Genomic DNA, 26,011 nt, shown 5'->3' on the forward strand with positions numbered 1-26,011 from the left:
ATTTTCTGAAATATAGGAGTATTTTGTTATTTTGACAGCTCTACTTTCACTTTAGTTTTGCAATTTTTGCAACGTTTTGAAATGTAAATGTATGGTGGCAATTTTTACACTGGGAGTACCTGGAGAAATATATTAGGCACACAATAAGTACAGACCTAATGTCAAAATATTTTTGAAAAAGAAGTTTGATATTTTTTTACAAAACAGAATGACGACAAGCAAAGTACATGTGATATAAGAGACATATTATTGTACCGAACAACACAACCTCTCTTGAATGAAACTTCTACTCTTTCTGAACAGTTTGGTATAAATGTATGAAAAACTAAGGTCTATGAGGTCTAAAAACATGAAACGAAAATTGACCCGAGGGGCAGTCGCAAACACTTTACATGAACCTTCAGTTAGCTCGATCCTGCGTTCTGCAGTCATACAAAAGACATTTTTCTTTTTTTCTTATAATATCATACATTGTTTGGTTAAATTTCTTTTACTATTTGCTTTCTGTTTTATTTAGACCGAGGGGTCAAGGGCCAGAGCCAAAGATCACTGTGGCTATAGCGGTAACTCTTATATTACTAATGTAATAATAACATAGCTTAATAACAACATCAATAGAAAAGGTATTAGAAAAGAAAAATGTATTTATTTGCAAAATGTTAATAGTCATTATTAATTTGTATCATACATTTTTCTGTATGGTTTATATCGAAGAGCGAACACCTATACCAAAACGTTTTACAGCACAAAATACATTGTAATATCATTGAACTATCTTAATGTTATGCATTCATATGCGCAGCGTTATACCAAGAATTATCCAAACATTTCTTAGAATTGAGACATTACGTATTTCTAGCAATGTGATGATTTTAATTGAATATACAAACCTTTAAACATTTAAGAGAATGAGAGGTCATTCAGTGTCTGTCGTTACCTTCTTATAACTGAGTAAAATTGTTACAAGTTTCATACAATCACAATTTTTCATAAGCATAAATATTAACACAATGCATTTGCTTTTGAAATTTATTATACATTTGTTGGTGATTTGTCCTACTTACGAGCTATATACACTTCGGTGCGAGTTCTGTAAAATAAGATGAATAGCTGTCGAATCTGAGAAATCTCTAGTACACACATTTATACAATTTTAGTCTTTGTTAAGAAGTAAAATCAAAAGGTTTACCTTTGAACCATATCTTTGTTCACTTTCTTCTCAATAAATAGTGGAGCGTGTGCAATAACTCTTCTTTTTTTAATACCAAAGGCTCTGTTATATATGGCATTTGTGTAAAGAACAGAATTAGTGTAGTCACAATGGGCTGTGTCTTTGTCCTTTGGCTTTTGTTCTGGAATATCAATACAATCACCTCCGTCCCATGCACAATGGTCGTAATTGCATAACTGATCACAAACGTCATTTTTTATCATCTCTATTTTGCACTTTTCGCCGCACTGCGTTGGCGCATTCCAAGCAAGATAAACCTATCAAATTGGGAATTTTATGTAAAAGTTCATACATAAGATACATTTACTCACTGTAAAGTTGAAACTCGATATCTCAAACTCGCCTAATATATCAAAATTCCGTTTATCTCAATCCTTTCACGAAAACACCTGCACAAAATTTACGTTCGGTTATATCGAAGGGAAACGCTCGATCCATTTAAATACGAAATACCGAGTTTCAATCATATATATATACTCACAATGAGTATTTCACTTCGACTTAAAATGATATTTAAATGCTCTTGACTAGCCGGAATGTTGAGATAAATTGAGTTTCAATTGAATATACCAGAAGGAAATCGCAAAATTTTAAAACAAATTTTGTAACACTGCCTTTTTCAATAAGTCACTATAAAATCATAATGTAGACATGCGACTGATTCTATATAATCAGTGAACTTTCTACTTCCATTCTTAAAAACATGATATATCCATGTTTCCAGTTTTGAATGCAAAAATTACTTCCATAAGGTCATGATTTAGAATCAATAATCAAGATTTATTTTACGCTGAGTCTTGAAGTTCAGAAAATTATCAGTGAAATATTTCTCTATCTCAGTCACACTGCCTGTACTTCATTTTTTATAAAATATTCCTTAATTGCCTTCCTTTCTTGCCTTTGGAAATACTGGTACCGCCTAACATTCAAGCCAAACATGAGCCATGTACAGTTAAAATCCTGTATAGAACTAGCTATCTCAAGTATAGTTTTTAGAGAAACAGTTATGCTAATTATTATAATTATAACAATATTAATAATGACAATAATAACAATAACAGCATTATTGTAACAAACAGTCATGACCGCACCCCTCCCCTTGAGGTCATTTTACGTCCACTGCGAATACCAGTGCTTAAAGCGTCACATTGTATGCCCAGACGAGCTGCATATAGAGGTTCAAACCCCACGGTTAATTGTGCCATCATATACTATTTAAGAAAGAAATACTACACACTACCCTATCCACAGAGCTCTGCCAACAAGTGTGTTTAATTAAACAAGCCTTGGAAATATAAATGTTGAAAAGTAAAACCTTGTACAAAAATTTAAGAACTATCACCTGCTGTTTTCACATAATAAACAGTTATCAAAAAAAAATTAAAACAATGCCGCGAAATCTCAGTGTCTTAAGATTTTTTTTAATGTGTAAAATGATTTACATTTGCATAGTTCTAACGGCAGTTCATTCCAAAGTTTTGGACCAATAGACTAAGTACAGAAACTTCTGAAAGTTTGGTTTTGTCCAGTTATTTCACATCTGGATTACTGCAATGGCATACTGTATGGTTAAGCTAACGGCGGCGTGCGTAAGATGCAACGTATAAATAAATGTGTGCAAAACTTGTCCTTAACAGGAGGAAATTTGACAGTTCCAAACAAGCATTGTATGGCTTTCATTAGTTCTGAACAAGCATTGTTTCGCTTACATTGGTTGCCGGTGAAAGTAAGAATTGAGTTCAAGATACTTTCTATGTATAGCTGTCACACTGGCAGAGCACCTCTGTATTCAACAGAATGGTTTACAGAGAATATTCCTAGTATTGGTTGCCGATTAAAAGCAAGGATTGGGTGTACGCTCCTTTCTTCTATGTTTAGCTGTCATGACGGCAGAACACCTATGCATTGAACAGAACTGCTTACAGAATTAGTTCATAATAGACAAGTATTGTGATCATCAAATAATTCTGAATGTCGTTATATTGTTCAATACACTCAATAGTAGAAGTGTCTGTACTTTTTTTGGTTCAAAACTGTTGAATGAAGTACCGTTAGCATTACACAAAATTGAATCACTCAATACATTCAAACAAAATCTTAAGACACTGTATTTTAAAGACATTATGGCATTGTTTTAAATGTTTTGATTATTGTTTTAAATGCGTAGGTATTAGTTTTTAATTTTTTGTGAGTTTCATCATTTATATTTTTAAGGTTTGTTAGATTAAATGTAAAACGCTATTGAAAATGTCATTTGTTTAATCAATTAATCAGTTGCTAGGTTATAAATAGGTAAGCAGATGACAGTGACACCTCTCTGCATCCAACGATCGACGTAGACACATCGAAGATTTTAACGGATGTCCCAGTTCCTTAATAATGAAGCTATTTCTGCTACACCGGGTGGATAAATTATTCAGAAGAAGGCCTTTCACCTTCATAGATTAAACAGACGTAAATTTATACGCATTTCTTTCAGTTTCGTAGGGTTTTCTCGAAACAGTAGACAGAACATATTTTGAATAACAATAATTTACTGGTAGGAAGCAGGACTGTAGAATATCCTTTGTTAAAACGGAGAGCTAGTGAGACCTATATATCTCATATATACAGTTTTTTCCGGCTACCTCGCTTAAATGGTTCGTGTACCAATGGTACGTAAATGATTTAAATTATGAGCTAAATAGCAATTAGGGATCAGGCAAACCACTCAATGTTTCACCGCCGCCCATTCTGCTCAGTAGGGAGAGCGCAGATCTACGGATCACAGGGTCGCGAGTTCAGTCCCCGGGCTGGGCGTATGTTTTCCCCGATGATTTTATAAAAGACATTGTGTCTGACAACATTCGTCCTCAAACTCTGATTCAGGTAAGGAAGTTGGCAGTTACTTTCGCAAAACAGGTTTGTACTCTTATAGAATCCAGGTACACTAGTAAGGTTAACTGCCTGCCGTTACATAACTAAAATACTGTTAAAAAGCGGTGTAAAACCTAATCCCCCGCCCCACCACCCGCCCCCCTTCCCCCCCCCACCAAAAAAAATAAAATAACATAAATGTTTCAAACTAACAACCTTCGACTAATGATAATCAGCTCTAACTCTTATAGGCTGGGGATTCTATACTTGAATGGAGACGCATTCCATCAGTGATTATAAGAATTCTATACTATATATAAGACATAGGTTTGGGGCACCCTAGATAATGTTTTATAGACAACAAATTATTTGGCAGGGAGCTCTTGTCATCACTGCGCCACTTTCCCCCCAACACCCTCCCTCTGTTTTTCCCCTTACTCTCACCCTTTTCTGTATTTTGCATGTAATTAAAATTTACTTGTTGGATTTTTGAAGCAACCCGTCCACAATATTTCTTTTTCAATTAAAGCTTCTTTTTGTTGTGGGCCTACTTGGCAATGCATGGCTCTGTAGCTGTGTTTGGGGTGCTCTGTGCTACGGGAAATCTACCCTTACTTTTTATCTTTCATATTGTTTAAATAGAAATAACGGTAGTGGTAACGTATTTAAGAGCACAAGATACCGTGGTACTTTTAATGATTATGAAGTATTTCGCTAAACCAAAGTTATTAAAATGGTAAAGTTAAATATGTAAAGAATTATCAATCCATCTCGTATAATCATCTATTAACTGATAATAAATTATATCATTTTATTCTTTTTTTCAAGTTATATTGTTTTCTGAGACGTTGATTGATTCATAAGAGGATTTTGTGGATATTTGTTCTTGTATAAAATCATTGTTCATTCCAACAAATTCCATATTATTTAGATCAATACATCGAAGCCGGCAGCAAAACACCTCCTCTATGCGTTATCCAAGTAAAATTTCGTAATTCATTTATCTATGAAATATACATACATGTATAAGATAAGGGTATGTAAGTGATAGTTCTCTGTGCTATTCAAGCCGTGATTACCGCTCGTACTTGATTCAATTTATTTGGATATATGTAGCGATATTTGATTTATTGATTTCTCTTTATTGTTTTATTTGATGGTAGTCGGCGGAGTCTTTCTCTGTCGGCGGCGGCGCTACTTCATCTGGTGTATGAACTCCGGATGGGGCTCGTGCTCTTTGAGCATTCCGGACTCCGCCCATGTTGTTTTATCTGTTTCTGTGTATATGTATGTGTACATGTTTATCATGGGCGGTGATTGTATCATGAGTAAGTGACAGTGCCAACCATAATTTTGTCCACCGTTCGTCCTTAGGCGGTGCCCGACTGTTGTTTTTCCTGCTCGTGTATGTATCTATGCGTGTTTGTCATGGACGGTGCATCACAGTGATGTTGTCTTTTTTTATCGTCTATTTGCGTGTTTGTCGTCTGCTTCGTTTAAGGAACTAAATATTCATACTTACTCAACTTCCCAAAACATCCGACCCTTTTATCTACCCCATTGCCACTTAATCCCGCCCCCCCCCCCCCCCCCCAATTTTCTGTATTTTTTCATATATCTATAAAGTACTTTGCAACAAGACCGTTAAAGAGTTTCAATATAAAATGATTTTGATAAACACCTACTTTTGAGAAGAATAAAAACCGATACTGAATTGAATGAATAGACCCCCAATTTTAAATAGAAGTCGCAAAGCAAAAGTAACTGTTTATGAATTTGTTATCTACTTGAATACGTAAGTACCACAAAAGAAACACCATATCATATAAGATTTAATGTATAATCATATTTAGTGAATATCAAAATATCTGAATAAAGATTGCAAAACTTTTTTGAAAATTGATATTTGCTTTAACTTGTATTAGATATATCTACCCTTGAAACAATTTTATGCCCCACCCAACCCTTTGCGGAACAGGGCGGCATATAGTGACAAATATTTCCTATTTCCTTCCGTCCCCTTGGATTCCAATTGATAACTTTTAAATGCTTTGACGTAGGAACCTCAAACTTGATAGGCAGGTTGGTCGCGACCGTCATCGATCCTTATAAATTTTGCGTTTATGACCAGTGGTAAAGGTCGCGTTCACCTTGAGCTGTAAATCTGTTTCCAATCAATAACTGAAGATTGCTTTAGCCTACCTTCATCAAAATTCATAGGTTGATTATCAGTGGTCAAAAGATGAACCCCATGGTCTTTTGGGTTCAGTAGTTCAAAGGTCTAGGTCACAAATTAATGGAGGACATATCTTCCGGAGTGGCTGTTTTATCAAAATATTGTTTGTAATAATATTAAATATTATTGTATATTGTATATCACAATTATATCATTTTACTGATGCTGCTTATTCATATGCATTTTTCTATACAAACATTTCAAAGATACGCCAACAATGATAGCTATGTAAAGAAAATTTGCTGCGAATACTAGTATAGATAAAATATTCCTAGACACTTCCAAGGTGCCCACCTGTATATTAGCTAATCCAAGGTGATGGAAATTATTTAAATAAGGTTTATTTGTTACATGCGACAGAGGCTGACGCAATTTTTATTCTCATTTATTTCCAACGACCTCTTTTTTTTAAAAAAAAATGTTAACCTATATCTAAATATTCCACCTCAGAAATTTCTTAAACAACCACGTCCCTAGGTTCAAAATAACAATAGAAAGATAAGACTTAAAAGTTGAAAAATCCTAATGAAGGTTTAACTTTTCTCGTGTCCCGTATTCACGTACTGACTTAAACGTTGAAAATATATCCGACACGGCTTAACTCACGATTTAAGTCATTACTAGATAATTGAAATACTGGTCAAATGACTTCAAACTCCTACTCGACCAAGTTGTTTCAAATGGTGGCGTATTTCTGCCACGGGATAATTAGGTATCTTTCGTAATACTTATTATCATGATAAAGCGAATTTTTCGAAAAGTAATATTACTGCGACAATTTACATTATTATTTCTATCTCAAAGCAAAAAAAAACATATATAGGAAAAAAATTAACGAAAATATTTTCAAAAAATAAAAAACAACTTTGCTGGCGAATTAAGAATATTATCAAGATAGCTGTTAAGCATCTCGCGGCAGTTTCAAGCATTTTACGCGAAATTTTGAACTAACATATTATTAGGAAATAAATAAAATATATAAAAATATCATTTTATGTTGAAATATTTTCAGTTAAATGCACACATTTCCTGAAAAGTTTATATTATTATTACGATAGCTACCTAGCTATCTCGTAGCAGAAATATGCCACCACCATAGGATCACTTGTAATCACTGCAGTTTTGCTCAAACTCAAGATGTGTAAAATTCTTTCAAATAAGATATCCAGTTTGCTTTCTTAACGAACAGACGTTTCGGCGCAGGTCCTTTGCTAAAAAAAAATATTTCATCATATTTTGATTTTATTTCTCGTCAATACTAGAACGAAATGTTTTATCTTTTAAAGTGCAATACTTTTATAAATATCGGAAAAAAACAGTTACGAGAGAAGGTCAATAAGTTCGTAGTAGTATATATTGATACAAATCAAAACTCAACACTGACACTTTTCACTCTTGCTTGGCAGTTGAATAACTTGACCCATAGGAAAAGATGAAAAATCAGAATTTGGAGTTTAGAGCTGAAATGAAGTTCCTCACTAAAGAGGGATCAAATGCAAGAGAAATCCATCGCCGCATGGCTGATGTGTATGGTGATAGTAGCCCGCAGTATTCCACAGTGGCAAAGTGGTCAGCAGAATTTAAACGTGGACGAAGCTCTTTGGTGGATGACCCACGGTGAGGTCGGCCTGCTGATGCCATCAGTAAGGAAATGGTTGAACGTGTTTAGGGTCATGTAATGAATGATCGTCGAATCAAACTTGCTAGAGAGTGTGGCATTTCTCATGGAAGTGTTTGCACTATAATTCATGAACATCTGGGGATGTCAAAGATTTCTGCCAGAAACCTGAACACGCAGGATCGTCAGCAAAGGTTGGAACCAAGTCAAGAGCTTCTGGAAATTTACAATGCCAATCCAGAAGACTTTCATACTCGTCTCGTAACAGGAGATGAAACATGGTTTCACCGTTGTGATCTAGACACTAAAGAATAATCAATGCAATGTAAGCGCCCTGGCTTACCCGCGCCTAAGAAATTTCGTACTCAACAATCAGCAAAGTAATGGCCTGTGTATTTTGGAAAGGGGTTATATAAACAGATTATAAACCTGCTGTAAGTCAATCACTGGGCCTACTATGCAGATCTTATCAAACTGTTATGGGCTGCTGTTAAAGAAAAAAGAAGTGGGAAACTAGCGGCTGGTGCACTGCTTCTGCATGACAATATGACAATGGCCCTGTGCAGTAAAGTGTTCATTATTGATCTGGGGTCATACAAATTCAGTGCATTCCGTGAACAGTTAATGTTTATAGTATCTATAAGTTTGCTACTTGTAGTCAGAATGAAGTGGTGACATTGTAATCAGAGTATTTCTTCGTTCCTGGGATGAAAACAGAAAACTAAAAGCGGTATTTCCATTTACAGATATCGAAGATAATTTTGTACATTACATATATATAAGTTTGCGTTACCTTTGTGCCGTTATTTTCTGTGTACAAGTCTGCCAATGAAACATTCTGTCCAAATAACCAGTCATCGTTCATGTATATGAATCTCTCAGAGATTCCACGGATTTTGTAAATGTTGTGCTCAATTGCGTGTGAAGAAAATGTTGGAAGATTTTCGGGATGATCAAATATCGCCTAAAAAAGAATCATATAAACTACACATGTTATTAATCTAAAAAACAAATGAAGGTTTTGGTTATGGCTGATAAAATGAATAAATTAACTGATCTATAACTGTTTGTCTCTAGTACCACAGATGTTAAAAATGTGTTTTGACCTGGAACGAGACACATTTGTTAAAAATGTGCCTATTATCGAATTTACTTGACTATTTAAAAGCACCTGCTTCCAGCTGAACATCAATATCTCATTTTTGAACACAGCAATTTATATCAGATATCTAATAATCCAGGTCAAATTATCAAAAATTGTGTATTGTGGCATTAAGTACAGCTAAAGTGTTTTTTTTTCTTTTCTTATTTTTTTTGGTTTTTTTTAACCCAAATTTCTTAAACGTAGATCTACGATATAACGTAGAACACGCGAAAATGCCTTAATTGTCATCATTTATGCGGAAATTCAATATGCCGATATGAGAATTAAGAAAGACATGCGAAAATTAAAACGATAATTTTCGACTCAAAACCTCGCGAGGATTATTAAATCCTGCATATATAATTATATGCTTTTGGACAATGCGATAATTATCGCGTTGTCGCATGTTGGTGAGGCGGCAATTAATGTGGCACGAACATGATTCCGTAGGAAAACGTTAAATACGCACGGCATGTAGACTTCAAATATTTAACCCCATGATAAACTTGTCCATCCTTCAATTTGGACAGTACCATTAACTGTTAAAAGGGGTGCATACCAAACAGATACTAACTGAATGGCGAACAGTGCAGATCTTGATTAGATTGCACGGATGTGCAGGCTGATCATGATTTGCACTGGTCGCAAAGGCTGAAATTAAGTAGTTAAGTTAAGTATTTGGTTAAGCCAGTTTAAGAAATACAAGTTATATGCATATTGTGGCACGCTCGACTGTAGTTCTTGGCTCTCTGTCGTAACCGGTCTGATGTATTGTTGTTGTGATTGTTTGCGTTTCTAAACTTTAACAATATCTGTTTTTAATATCGACTGCCTAATCGTAATCAGTAAAACGTAAGTAGCACTACGGCCTTATAAATGTAAACCTTTGATATATCTTTACTGTTCCAGGTCTGGTTGAACCTTATATTATTCATTTTGTAAGTACTTGTAATATATAACTGGTGCATATACATGTATAAGGAAACATTCTTTTGTTGATTCTTGGAACGACCATAGAGGAAAAACGATGTTATATAAACCAGGAAATTTATAGTATATATATATCAAAATGTGCTAGTTTGACGATGAAAGAAATTTGTACTTTATCTCTTCGTTGAAATTGAGTTTTATAGACTGACGCAACCACGAAATCTGCGAAAAATAGTCCCCAAACGAATAGTAAAGATTTAACAGTATCCTTAACATAACTAGTATTCTCTACCTATTTACGTAATTGTAGCGGTTGATATACCTGGTATATCGGAACTGTTGTAATACTTTATTAACAAAATAAAAATTTCATTTGGGGTTAATTATATGTATCGACTTTTTCACATTGTCGTGTTCACAGAATGCACTACAGTAACTAGTAAATATACCTCGTGTTTAACTATGGTCACTCTTGGGTTTTCTACATTCAGCCAGTCGGGTACTTGGCCATTCGTGACGATAAACACATGACGTATCCAATTTGCATTCTTCTCCACGGACCTTAGAGAATAGCGCAGTCCTCCATTATCAACGAAACGCATGTTTGCGAGGTTTCTGTCTCTGCCAAATACAAAACTTTATTATGTTTAACTGTTAAGAATAAGTAGTTCTTTACGTTAACGTGTTACTAGTGTTTATGAAACGTCTAAGAGCCTAATCAGTTGGTGGTTTTAGTTGTGTTCTCAGTCCCTTTTTATCGTTAGATCAACTAAACAACTAGTATATCTTTAAACGTAAGTGCCAATATTGCCAATATCGTTCCAGTATTATCATAAATACAAAACTAGAAATGTGTCCATGGGACACAGATGCCCCCACTACATGACAAAGGACACAGATCAACTTTGGGAAAACAATATGTACAAAGTCAGGGGCCATAACTCCTACATGACTTAATGAATTCGGACGTGAAACCCCAGGTGCACAACTACACATGCTGACCAACATTCCTATAAAGTTTTGTGACTCTACGTCAAATACTTTTGGAGCTAGGCTTGACACAACATTCTCGGAAGGACGGACGGGCGGACGGACAAGGGCAAATACTTTTGGAGCTACGCGCGACACAATATTAAAATTACCAATTTTTAACTAAGTCAGGGGTCAAACAAGGAAGACTATCCAACAGGGAAAGCCACGTTCAAAAAACGCAGCCTCCCCGAAGACACACACGAACAACTCTCGCACACCACACACAAAAATAAACACAAAAGGACAAAACAAACACATACAGGAACACAGTGGGGGCAATGCCTTAAAACTCCTACACGACTGAATGAATCCGGACGCGAAAACCTAGGTGCACAACTGCACATGCTGACCAACATTCCTGTAAACTTGACTCTAGATCAAATACTTTTGGAGCTACGCGCGACACAACATTAAAATGACCAATTTTTAACTAAGTCAGGGGCCATAACTCCTACATGACTGAATGAATCCGGACGCGAAACCCCAGGTGCACAACTGCACATGCTACCCAACATTCCTGTAAACTTTGGTGACTCTAGGTCAAATACGTTTGGAGCTACGCGCGACATAACATTAAAATGACCAATCTTTTACTAAGGCAGGGGCCATAACTTATACACGACTGAATGAATCCGGACGCGAAACCCAAGGTGCACAACTACACATGCTGACCAACATTCCTGTAAAGTTTTGTGACTCTACGTCAAATACTTTTGGAGCTAGGCGTGACACAACATTCTCGGAAGGACGGACGGCGGACGGACGGAAGGACATTCCTGTAAACTTTGGTGACTCTAGGTCAAATACGTTTGGAGCTACGCGCGACATAACATTAAAATGACCAATCTTTTACTAAGGCAGGGGCCATAACTTATACACGACTGAATGAATCCGGACGTGAAACCCAAGGTGCACAACTACACATGCTGACCAACATCCCTGTAAAGTTTTGTGACTCTACGTCAAATAATTTTGGAGTTACGCGCGACACAACATTAAAATTACCAATTTTTAACTAGGTCAGGGGTAAAAAAAACAAGGAGGAATATCCAACGGGGAAATCCATGTTCAAAAAATGCAGCCTCCCCGAAGACACACACAAACAACTCTCGCACACCACACACAAAAATAAACACAAAAGGACAAAACAAACAAATACAGGAACACAGTGGGGCACCGCCTTAAAACTCCTACACGACTTAATGAATCCGGACGCGAAACCCTAGGTGCACAACTGCACATGCTGACCAACATTCCTGTAAACTTTGGTGACTCTAGGTCAAATACTTTTGGAGCTACGCGCGACACAACATTAAAATGACCAATCTTTAACTAAGTCAGGGGCCATAACTCTTACTCGACTGAATGAATCCAGACGCGAAACCCCAGATGCACAACTGCACATGCTGACCAACATTCCTGTAAATGTTGGTGTCTCTAGGTCAAATACTTTTGGGCAAATCTATATGCCCCCCACCCCGCGCCAAAATAGGGGCATAAAAAGGGTATTAACTATTACCTAGTTGCTGTGTATGCTTTTGCCTTCTGTAATGTTGTCTTCAAACGAGCCAGAATTGCCTGGTGTTTAGGATCAGATCCATTTACCCACGTGTAGACTAAATCCACGGGAAAAGATGTACTGGTAATAAATTTATAACAAAACATTATATGAAGTAAGTATGCAATGTTCAGATGAATGTTTCATTTTCTGTTGTCAAACCACAGCAAAATCGTTTAAATATGCTTAATTCGACTGATTAACATTATTGCTATGGATATATTACATGTAAGTAAACCAATAAACATTTGGAATTTACAGGGATACTCTGATGATATTTGTATAACAGTAAGGTTATAAACATGGAATTTTCACATCAAATTTCAAAAGATATATCTAAGAATGAACTGTCAAAGAATTTCGTGTTCAATTTAAAAAGCATCAACCTTTGCTGCCAGAGATGTCATTATGCCCGAGATGTGCTGGTCCACATTATGTATTTTATTCTGAATACTTGAAAGATAGTAGATTCAGAGCATATAACATGTTTATTTTTCCAACCTGTTTTAAGAACATACATAAAAAGATTTTGCTCTATTAATCTATAGCTTCTGTTATGCTTTACAAGTCTATGTTTTTTCTTTGAAGAATTATTAACAAATCTTACTTAAATTTCCATCCTTCCTCTGATCTTGACTTAAGATTTCCCACGTTGTAGACAAAAATCTGAAGCAAACAGAAAAATTCAGACTCATTAAAGTCGTCATTCCGATAAATATGTATGTACCCTTTCAATATTCAGAAAAGGCTAATTTCTTTTCAATGCGGACACACAGTCATTCCGTATTTTTTCTATACGGCATTTGTTTGTTTTCGGTTGTGTCGTTTTTCAAAAATATTTCAGTTGTTTTACTTGTTCTCCGCAAGTAACTGCCAACTTTCCCACATAAATCAGAGGTGGAGGACGAATGATTTCAGACACAATGTCTTTTATCAAATCGTCACGGAGAACATTCGACCCGTCCGGTGATCGAACTCAAGACCATATGATATGTAGATCGCTCTCCCTATTGAGCTTCGTGGTCGGGCTCTATATGACAAATCTTGGTACCGGAGTTGTGAGCAAGTGTCACGGGTTTCATGACGATTTCCGTGCTATTTACCGTTTTTGAAAACGAAAGTAGGTTGTTGTTTCACTGAATGGATATGTCTGTTCAATATCTAACCTATTGTGATACTTCACTGAGTTAAAACAGCTTTCACCGGAAGAGTTCCGCTATTGTTTTTTTAAGTTTTAAGTTCAAACTTGAGTAGTTCATGTCGATATTTTCCACAGGGAACTTATTCCGCTACATTTATAGTATAAAAGCAGCTAAAAGCTATGTAAGCCCTGAGCCAAGTTGTTCGAAACTTTAACAGGCGATTAAGCTAATGGTCCGAGAGCCCACGGACTTTTATTGCAACAATTGAGGCCAAAAGAAGTTTATACATTTTTGGAAACAATATTTCATATCCTGCATGAAAACCCATTTCTTAAGTGTCAAAGCCGTGCCTATCTATATTTTGTTCACTTATGTTTGTGATAGGGGAGGTAAAACTCAATTGTAAAAATATTAGGGTGTAGGGTAAAGTTTACGTCTACCAGTTTTTTCACTGATTAATAACAGTAACTATCTGATTGTCAGTAAACGTTTATATGTCCAACAATGACAGCAATGAGAAATTCATCAAAAAGGACTGAAGGGCAAACTGGATATTCAAGGTCAAAGGTCAGATTTATGTAAAAATCACAAAAATTGGCATATTTGAAATTTATTTTTATTCTTAAAATATAGTTTGTCATCATAAGTCAATCATCTTTATTTATGTAATGTGTATATATCAGCCAAAAACAAAAATGCAATTTTTATTGCAAAAAGCCAAGGTCAATCCTGATAATTGAAGGTCAAAGTTCATTTTTATGCAAAAATGTAAAAATTATTACCTTAACTTTTTCTAATCTGTTTAATATGTTTTCACATTATTAATCACTGAAGTTAATTCGTTTTAATGTTTGTATGTCAGGCAAAGTCAGCAGTGCAGATGTAACCCCAAAACTGCCAAGATTAAAGCTAATATCAAAGGTCAAAGGTCAAATTTGTGTAAAAAATCGCATGAATAGCTTCCTGTTTGAAATATAACAGATATATTTTAATCATTATAAGTAATGCTCGTGGTTTATTTCAATGTATATATGTCTCACAATGTCAGTAATAAAGATATCGTCTAAAATCAGAAAAGTTCCAAGATAATATTAAGGGTCAAAGGTCATTTTCAAGTAAAAGAATGAAAAAGTAGCTCTTTAACTTTTCTCTTTATTAACAATATCTTGTCGATCTAGTCAATGATATCAGTTCATTTTAATGTATAAATGTTAGGCCATGGCTGGTATGCACATAACATGTCAAAACATTCAGGTTCAACCATAATAAGAAGGGTCAAAGGTCAAAAAGTGAGTAAATGTTGCAATAATATCACCTATTTGTAATAATTTTTATTGTTTAAAAGTATTTGTTTTGTCATTTCAGTAACTGATCGTTGTTCATTTTACTGTATATATGTCAAACGATGTCATGGAAGAGACAATAAGTCATGGTCAAACCTGGTATTAAGGGTCAGGGTCATTTTTGTGTAAAAGATCAAAATGTAGCATACTTACTCATTACTGTGTTAAAAAATAGCTTGTTGTTATAATTCACTGTTAGAAATTTATTTTAATGTATACATGTCAAGCAAGGTCAGCAATGTAGGTTTTATCCTAATAAGTCAAAGCCAGCCCTTTTTATCAAAGGTCAAAGGTAATATTTGTGTGAAAATTCGCAAAAAACAGCATTTTGCAATGATTTTTCTTTATTGTTTTAGGGTATTTTTGTCAATACTAGTAACTAATCAGTATTCATTTTAAAGTATATATAGCAGGTGATATCATTCTTCCTTAATTATGAAAAATCAGTCATTGTCAAACCTGACATTAAAGGTCAAAGGAGAGGGTCTTCAAGAAACTCGCCATTATGAAAAAATGACTTGAACAAGATGGAGAGCAAATGAAAAGATCCTAAGGCAAGTCTACACAGGCAGGGTAAGGTCCATAGCATAGTACACATCCGCCTCATAGGTAACTGCTTCCAAAACAAGTAAAGATAAACTGGACAAGGTTCAAATATCAGGCCTGAGGATAATTCTCCGAGCAACGAAAACAACTCCAATAAAAGAAATGAAAAAGACATCCAACATTGAGCCATTAGAGACAAGACGAGAGTACAAAGCCCTTGTGCAGGCAGAAAAGGCAAATAGACTACCATCACACCCACTCCATTCAAAACTCGAGAGCAGAACTAAGAACAGACAGAAACGACAGAGTCTCAACCATATCGTCAAAGGACTGCAGAAAGGAAAAAACAAAAAAACAGCAGCACTGGACACAGAGGCAGAGCCGCTTGTGCCCGATGAATGGGTTCCTAGACAATGTGCTCCAAAGATCAGATTGGAGGTGCCAGGATTAGAAGAATAGGGAAACTAACATCAGGCCCACCAACAATCTTTTACGCTAGAAATGATCGATGACCACTATCCAGCACACTCTTGGATCCAAGCATATACCGATGGATCAGCGGAAAAAGCAGTTCAGAATGCTGGAAGTGGTGCCTACATCAAATTCTCTCACACTCTCTCATCCAGTCGGCAAGAGATTCTCAAACTTAAGAGCCGAGACGCAATCCCCCACTTCGACCACACCCCAACTGTATGAGCGAGGAGAAAATGGACAAAATATTGTTTTCCTGACAGACTCCATGCGAGCTCTTCAGACTCTCTCAGCAGGTCCATCAGACAACTTAACGAGACAGCTGCTGGAAATGTGGGCATAGCCGGAGATGAAGCTGCGGACAAACTTGCAAAAGAAGCAACCAAGCAAATACAGTCCCAAACCTCCAACTTCATACAGAGAATCTCAGATTCTGCGGAAGAACAGATTTGCGTCAGACTGGAAGAACATAAATGATGGAGGCTACCTGCCAAATCATGACAGTCTGCACAAGCTAATCAGGCACAGCCAAACAACTGTCCTCCCGTCAGCGCACTGGACACTGTGGCCTGAGAAAACATAATATGAAGAAGCGGGGTGTTGCAAAGACACCAAAATGCCAGTGCGGGTCAGAGGAACAAATACCATTCCACATCCTGCAGAGCGGTTTCTATCTGGAAGAAGTACGCCAGAAAGTTTAGCCCAAATACATCCCAAGCTGTGGGGTGATGCGAGCGACCTGCAGAAGCGGTGCAGTTCACTGCCGCATCTAGTGTCAAAGCAATGCCTATCTATATTTTGTTCTGGCAATTTGATGTAGGCACCACTCCCAGCATTATGAACTGCTTTTCCCACTGATCCATCGGTATATGCTTGGATCCAAGAGTGTGCTGGATAGCGGTCATTGATCATTTCTAACGTAAGAGACTGTTGGTGAGCCTGATATTGTTTTCCCTTTTCTTTTACTCCTGTACCACCAATTTGATCTTTGGAGCACATTGTCTATGAACCCATTCATCGGGCACAAGCGACTCTGCCTTTGCGTCTAGTGCTGCTGCCTTTCCTTTCTGCAGTTCTTTGACGATATGGTTGAGACTCTGTCGTTTCAGCCTGTTCTTGGTTCTGCTCTCGAGTTTTGAGTACAGTGGGCGTGATGTTAGTCTCTTTGCCTTCTCTGCCTGCACAAGGGCTTTGTACTCTCGTCTTATCTTTAATGGCTCAAGGATGGCTGTCTTTTTCCATTTCTTTTATTGGATTTGTTTCCATTGCTCCGAGAATTATCCTCAGGCCTGAATTTTGAACCTTGTCCAGTTTATCTTTACTGGTTTTGGAAGCAGTTACCCATGAGGTGGATGCGTACTATGCTATGGACCTTACGGTGCCTGTGTAGACTTAATGTAGGACCTATTCATTTGCTACCCAACTTGTTAAAGCCTGTTTTTTTCATAATGGCGAGTTTCTTGAAGACCCTCTCCTTTGACCTTGACTAATTTTTTGTAATCTAGGAAGAATGATATTATCTGTTATATATACTTTAAAATGAATAAAGATCAGTTACTAGTGTTGACCAAAATACCCTAAAACAATGAAGAAAAACCATTGCAAAAATGCTGTTCTTTTTGCGAATTTTCACATAAATTTGACCTTTGACCTTTGGTAAAAAGGGCTGGCTTTGACTTATTAGGATAAAACCTACATTGCTGACCGTGCTTGACATGTATACATTAAAACAAATTGCTAAAAATGAATTATAACAACAAGCTATTTTTAAACACAGTAATGAGTAAGTATGCTACATTTTGATCTTTTACACAAAAATGACCCCTGATCTTTAATACCAGGTTTGACCTTGACATATTTTCTCTTCCATGACATCGTCTGACATATTTACAGTAAAATGAACAACGATCAGTTACAGAAATGACAAAACAATTACTTTTAAAATATTACAAATAGGTGGTATTATTGCATTATTTTAGTCACTTTTTGACCTTTGACCTTTCATATTATGATTGACCTTGAATCTTTTGAAATTATATGTGCATTCCAGACATTGCCTAACATTTATACATTAAAATGAACTGATATCATTGCCTAAAATCGACAACTTATTGTTAACAAAGAGAAAAGTTAGAGCTATTTTTTTCATTCTTTTACTTGAAAATGACCTTTGACACTTAATATTACATTTGAACTTGTCTGATTTTAGACGATATCTTTATTACTGACAGTGTGAGACATATATACATTAAAATAAATCACGAGCAATTACTTATACTGATTAATACATATCTGTTATTTTTCAAACAGGAAGCTATCCATGCGATTTTTCACACAAATTTGACCTTTGACCTTTGATATTAGCTTTACTCTTGGCATTTTTAGGGTTACATCTGCACTGCTGACTGCCTGACATACAAACATTAAAACGAATTAACTTCAGTGACTAATAATGTGAAAACATATTAGAAAAAGTTAAGGTAATAATTTTCACATTTTTGCATAAAAATGAACTTTGACCTTCAATTATCAGGGTTGATCTTGACTTTTTGCAATAAAATTTGCATTTCTGATTTTGGCTGATATACACACATTACGTAAATAAAGATGAGTGACTTATGACAACAAACCATTTTTTAAGAATAAAAATAAATTTCAAATATGCCAATTTTTGTGATTTTTACATAAATCTGACCTTTGACCTTGAATATCCAGTTTGCCCTTCAGTTCTTTTTGGTGAATTTCTTATTGCTGTCATTGTTGGACATATATACATTTACTGACAATCAGATAGTTACTGTAATTAATCAGTGAAAAAACTGGTAGACGTAAACTTTACCCTACACCCTAATATTTTTACAATTGAGTTTTACCTCCCCTATCACAAACATAAGTGAACAAAATATAGATAGGCACGGCTTTGACACTTAAGAAATGGGTTTTCATGCAGGATATGAAATATTGTTTCCAAAAATGTATAAACTTCTTTTGGCCTCAATTGTTGCAATAAAAGTTCGTGAGCTCTCGGACCATAATGGTCGATTAACTTTTAGAGTTACATTTCGACATTTTAGAAGTCTTATTAAACATATTATAATTTAAGGATCATCAACACTAAAACGTCTTTACAGTAAAATTAAAACATCATACTAGTGATTCGCATCTTGCCTCATATTTGGACTTACGCACTTCCAGCTTTCAACTTCAAACTTTTGCACTTCTGATTTCTAACTGCCTGCCTTCCGACTTCCAACTTTCTTACTTCTTAGTATGGAAGAAAGTAGCATGGACGCCGGACGTAAGGAAGTTATAAGTCAGAATGGCAGAAGTTTGAAGTCAGAAGCGTGGAAGTTGAAAGTCAGATGTTGGAAGTCAGCTAAAAGTTGAAAGTAAGACACCATGAAGTTAGAACTTAGAAGTTGGAAGCTAAAAGAGTGGAAATTGGACTTCAGAAGTTGGAAAGTTGGAAGTAAAAGTGCAGAAGTTGGAAGTCAAAAGTCAATAAGTTAAAAGTAAGAAGTGTGGAAACTGTAAGTAAGAAATGAGAAGTTCGCAAGTTATAAGAAAGAAGAGAAGAAATTGGAGTCAGTAGTCGGAAGCGAGGTAGTAAGAACTTAGAAGTGAGGAAGTTGCATAAAGAAGTTTCAAGCTCTTTCCTCAGACAGCTTCCTTGACGGTTCCAGCACTTTATCACCAAAAATAAAAATGATACTGGGAAAAAACCCATTTTGTTTTATACTGAGTGCAGAACCGCTTAAAGAATTAGCACCTTTTGACGTCCAGATAAAATTTATTGCGAATATTTGAAGCAATATGTTAAATATCAAAATAATGATAAAGCTGTTTCGAATATTTTCCAATGTTTAATTTTGAAATCATTTGTGCGTGAAAACGGAGTAAAAACACTTTGGGTTTATCATGGTTTCCAGTCATCAGTAAATTTGATATGAAATATGAGGTCAATAATGATTTAAATTCCTTCCCAACATAACTGTCGGTCCTAAAACATTTAGTCTGTGTAATGTCGGATCTTTTTCTATCTCAAGTATATAGGTGTGATTTTACGCCACAAACAGAAATTTCAAAGTACCACGTTCTATCGGGTGGATTTCAATACGTCTTTTGAAGTTTAAACGAAACAGCATGTTGTTTTGGTGAAATATTTCTAAATACACAAAATGTATTAGAAAAATTCGCCTCATTTTCGAAAATGATAACGAAAATTTTTTGGAGAGCTCTTTGGTTTATACCTGAAGCTCGATGTTAATATGTCTGCGTGACTTAATCGTTTTCAATAGATAATGAAAAAGACAATAAAATCAGTTGTTGTTTTTTTCAAGTATATATAGATCTTATGTGACGTTCTTAAAATATCTGTTTCACAAAGTAAGCCCAAAACTGGAGTTATGTACAGTAAGTGTTGGGTTTTAAAATGGTTCAGTGTACATCTGCAATGACACTGCAACTTGTGTATATTTTATTTTAATTCACACTTTATACAATTTTATTAATTATTCAGTTAATATCTTTACACTACTAATATGTTTTTACATGAGTTATTTTCAGACTTCATTACGTTTCCAACAGAACTTTTTTCGGCGATATGTGATTTTTTTCTGTGTCGATCCGCCGTAAAATCTAACTCACTTACTTCCGCAACTTATTCCCATATTACAAGGTAGTGAAATCTAAGAAACTAAAACACCACAAAGATTTATTTAGCGGGGTTTAATCTGCTATAGACGTTTTAAAATTGAAGATACTTTTTGTATATGATAATGTTTAGGTTACGATGGAAGTGTATGTGATTACATAAACTGTCTTTCACCACTAAACTTGATACAGTATCATATCCGATAAACCTTTTAAATATTACTTAAGTTTCTGAATCATGAAATCATATCAACATCTGAAATCTTGTGTCCATTCATTGTAATAGTAGTTTATAACTTAAGACGATATAAATCGGAAATGATATCCGCATGAATATAATTATATAGTGAAATACAAATGTCCGTGCGCAGTAGCTATTCTCATTCGAAGGACAATATTTACTAACCTGGAGACCTGAATATGTTACCAAAATCTGCATCAGACAGACCCGAAATCCACCTACATGTCCATATATCTTGTCCGTATGATAAACTTTCAAATAAATCTGGTAAAATAGATATGCGCATGCAAAAGAAAAGCCGACACAGCCTCGTTACCACCTAAATAGTTACCCTCGAGCTAGATAATATTTCCATCAGCACCTTCAAGGAAGGAAAGGCTGTTATATTCCCAGTCCTCAAGACAGCGCAGATAAGAAACCTCGCTAATGCTTAGTTTCTCATTCCCCGTTGTCAGTTGGGTTGGAAAGGCTGTTACATTCCCGCTCCTGGACAAGGATAAATTGAGAAACTGTTTATGACAAAGGTAATAACATATTAAACAATTTATATTTTAAACAATTCCTACCTCATTTTAAATATCCAGTTTTATCGATCGAGAACGGTAATTATCCAATTTAGTTTTATCGACTGGGGACTGTGCTATCTATCTTACTGCCGCCATCCAGTTAATAATTCTCGTCCACAGTGCCAAACCTTGAGCCATGTGTTTTGTGACTTTATCGTAAGAACGAAGTCATCAATAACTGAATAATTGTACAGTATTCTATTCTTTAGATATTTGATTGCGTAACGTTAAACCCAACAAAATGAATCAATTAGAAAAATTAATTGAGCCGTGCCATGAGAAAACCAACATAGTGGGTTTGCGACCAGCATAGATCCAGACCAGCCTGCGCATCCGCGCAGTCTGGTCAGGATCCATGCTGTTCGCTAACAGTTTCTCCAATTCCAATAGGCTTTAAAAGCGAACAGCATGGAGCCTGACCAGACTGCGCGGATGCGCAGGCTGGTCTGGATCCATGCTGGTCGCAAACCCACTATGTTGGTTTTCCCATGGCACGGCTCATTTTATTTTGTTTAAATGTACGCTTAATATACAGCTTCTACATCCTCTCTTAAGGGAGAAGAACAGTTACTGTCATTTCAAACAGTACACAAGGAGTAGCATGGTGGCGGAGCATTGTCGAATCAAGCAGTACACTAGGATTGGCGGACTGTCAATTCAAACAGTACGCTGTGAGTGGCGGAGTGGCATGACCTCGGTTGATTTCTTTCACTTTAAACTGCTGTTATCAAAGGAAAACTTTCCTAGAAGGGAAAGCAAAAACTATAAAGCAAAATTATGAGTTGCTCTATTCAAACATACTTAATGGCTGGATTGTTAACTACGTTGTTTATCAAGAGTACTGCCTGGCCTTTCTCGGGTTATACCAAACACATTCATAAGGGATAAAGTAACTGCTGTATAATATTGGAAACAGTGGCTTTCGGTGGATTAAATAAAAACAAGAGAAATAACAATGGTCAAATATAGCTGAATGAAGCTTTTATTGTCACCCTTGAAAGTTAATAAGCCGAAAAATCTGATATTATAAAAGAAATGTATGGTTGCGGTTATCATTAATAAGTAGATATGATATTTAATGTACAGTTATATGGGCAAATTTTATTTTATAAAATATTTGGTGGCCCTAAACACACTATGTGCATTTCGGTATGGCATATTGAGTCTATAATCATTGGCATAGTTTACGTCATCAGAGATAAAATCATCCTGATTATGTTGCAAATTCGTTGTGCATTTAGTCTCGGATGTTAGGTAGATGGATTGCATAGCACTTTGTATCTAGTGCACGTGTGCTTATCATGACAGCTTTAGCATCATAGCGTTGCCAGTTTTGTTTCTATGCATTTGGGCTGGAAACAACCATTTCTTGCTTCATTTCTTGATACTATTATTTCGTACAATATGCCATTTATTAATTTTCTGTAACAATATAGTCACGGCCTTATCCCATTCAATTAGCATTTGTTATTTATTGTCAATTGTCAGAAGCGACAGGCCACTGGTTTAAATTTAGCTATGAAAACAACATGGATGAGTATGTCACTTCTTATATACGTGTTCTACTGATAAAATAAATACTAAAATTGTACAAAATAATGCTTTCATATTGCATTGAGACTTTATCTTAAAGTCGAACAGACTCACACGTTTCCAGCAAACGTGTCATACTTGGGCTCAAAACTAACAGTACAAGGGCATGAAAGTCAAATTCTACATCAGTCTATACCATTAACTGACGAAAGCCGGTGTCCTGATTTTTTGTGCTGGAATACGTACAGCTAACAGGTTATTATTATGTGCTAAATTGTTTAACCTTTAGCCTGCTGCAGGCAAGTGATTCTGCCTTTGCGACCAGTGCAGACCAAGATCAACCTGCACAGATGTGCAGATCATGGTATGCACTGTTCGCTACACAGCGAACACCTCTTTGAATAATAAATGGTACAACCCAAACTGAATGATGGACCAGTCCATTTTAGAAATTTAGCAGGCTAACAAAGCAGACTGCGGTTCCTGTTAAAATAGATTGTTGGTTTTTATTGATATACCTTACAGTCATATTGCAATTATGTCAGTTTATTCTTGCAGCTAACATACAAATCATTAAACCAAAATAACTCGAAATAACGTGCCAGTAGCAACCAAAGTGCCAGTATAGTTTCCAACAGAAAAACATCATCTTGCATAAAGGGAAACCTTTCACTTATAAGTTCTAACATATGTTATGTACTGGTTTTCTCCCTTTTGACAGACTAGCGGAATGAAACTCCAAATATTTTAAGGCGTTTGATCAAGTATAATGATTTTTCTAATAATTATTATGTAACTGTATTGCAAACAAAAGAATTTTGAAAATCTTTTATGGTTCAAAATTTGAAATGAGAGGATATTTCCTTGCCAGTAGACGTCGTTTCAAGTAAAACTGAATGATATTTAAATTGTCAAATTAATACCCCCTGCCAAAATATTCGTTTAAATTCGACAACATCCCAGTTTTACATGGAATACATGTAATAGTAATAAACAGGTAATCAAGCACCACTTCAGGGCAAACAGATAATGGCGGAAAGAATGAAATCATCCTTTTGTACCAGTAAGATGGCATTTTCATGTTTTATGTAAGCCATTTTTAGTTTTTGTTTCATTGTGGATCTATGCCTGACAATTCGGTAGCACTTTCAAGTAGTTTTTTTTTGTATTTAAATTACAAAAATATAAACAAACCAAATTACACATGTATCCCTCCCCATATTTCAGCCGCCAGTTTTGAAAGAATTTCCATAGTAGCAATATGCCCGACAAAAAATCTGTCTAAGAAGATACATTACCACTACTTCTCTTTGCAGTTTTTCTGATTTATAGGTCATTTATAAGCATATAATGAGAAATTCTTATGTAAAATGGGCTTTGCTATGTACTACAGCTGTCAAAGGTCAATAGTATTTTTATTACTGTACAATCTGCAACTGAACGTTTAACGTTATGCAGCAAAAGTGCTTAGATGTGTAAGATAGTCTTTCTACCATATAAGCATCTACACTTGTTGTATATATAAATGATATACATCCGTTCTTTATCCCGAGACCAATTGCAGATGTTATAACACGAAAAGACATGCGTAATCCCTACATTAAAGATGTTTTCAATTTAATATAGGCGCACATCAAGAGGGTAAATATAAGCGACATTCGACGAACTAATTTGACGCCTTTCTTACATGAAATAATTTGACACCATTAGCAAAGTTTGAACAACTGCAATGGGGGACCAGTAATTTATACACAGCGACCTTAATCACTTGCCCAGAGAGACTTCCTGTTGCCAATATACGTGATTCTCAGATACAGTATGATAAATGAAGTAATTTTCTGGCAAACGTGTGAGTTTCGCCTTTAAAAATACGTCTTTTACTTTTCAAATGAACTACAGTCAAATCTGTGCTAAAGACCACCTCTTGATAACGGCTACTACAATAAAACCGTCTCTTTCTGTTTACTTTGAAATCATTTAATTTCCAGGGCATGACATATAGTGCTTTTGAAAAGAAAACACGGCTACCTCGCGATGACATGAATTTATGTTTTAACTTTAGAAAATAAAATGAATTGGAATTTTATTCTTTCGTTGGGATTTTATTTCGCTGATTAATGCTATAGCGAAACTAATGAAAATTAATACATAACGAAACAAGAAATATCTTTAAAAATGATGGTCGGCGAATTGTAATAAGGAAAGAAGTTTATGAATTTTTCATCTAACATTCATCTTTCATCTAACATTTTTCAAATTGCAAAACTAAACACCGCACTTTAACAATTAAGATGGTTCTCTTTTAATTTTTCGCAAAGGTTTCGTAGGGTTGCAATTTTGTTTCGTTTATCCTTAGACGAATAATTACAGCAGTAGTTTGATGAAGATTAATGAAGCGGTTCATGAGAAGAGGTCATTAAACGTGTTTATATTTTTAGCTAAGTTAGTCCCTATCCCCATTTGTAACAAAATGGCAGGAGACCTTACGATATTGTTACACATCGAGTTTGATAAAAATCCATTACATTTTAGTGGTTAATGCGAAGAAAGGCATATCTACTTTTAGCTATAGTGGTCCCTAATATGGCCCAAGTTCCTATATAAATAAATTTGGAAAAGGACCTTATAATGATGCTCCAGACCAAGTATGACAAAGATCCATCAAGCTGTTCATGAGACGCTGTATAAAGGCATTTCTAGTTTTAGCTCTAGCAGCACCTAAAAGGGTTAAATGTCCCAGCTGAACAAAGTTGGCTGCGGGCCTTATAAAGATGCTACAAATCAAGTTTGATTAGAATACATGAGAAAAAATCAATTAAAGGATTTTTTTATTTGTTATTTTTATTTATTTCTAAAATAGGCCAACTGATCCCGCTTTAACAAATGCATATTCGCTATTCATGAATCTTTG

At 35.5% G+C, this 26,011-nt stretch overlaps 1 protein-coding gene across 1 annotated transcript; it reads right to left on the minus strand.

Annotated features, from left to right (window-relative positions):
* Nucleotides 1-1,000: 1,000 nt before the first annotated feature.
* LOC128558351 (N-acetylglucosamine-1-phosphotransferase subunits alpha/beta-like) lies at nt 1,001-21,705 on the minus strand. The gene is made up of 6 exons (XM_053547291.1): nt 21,655-21,705; nt 13,213-13,271; nt 12,567-12,686; nt 10,465-10,636; nt 8,735-8,905; nt 1,001-1,488 (listed from the first exon to the last, which is right to left on the minus strand). The coding sequence occupies exons 1-6, from the start codon at nt 21,703-21,705 to the stop codon at nt 1,186-1,188; spliced, it is 876 nt and encodes a 291-aa protein (XP_053403266.1). The 3' UTR covers nt 1,001-1,185.
* Between the last annotated feature and the right edge of the window lie 4,306 nt (nt 21,706-26,011).

Source organism: Mercenaria mercenaria, chromosome 7 (assembly GCF_021730395.1).
Source record: "Mercenaria mercenaria strain notata chromosome 7, MADL_Memer_1, whole genome shotgun sequence".
NCBI classification, from domain to species: Eukaryota; Metazoa; Mollusca; class Bivalvia; order Venerida; family Veneridae; genus Mercenaria; species Mercenaria mercenaria.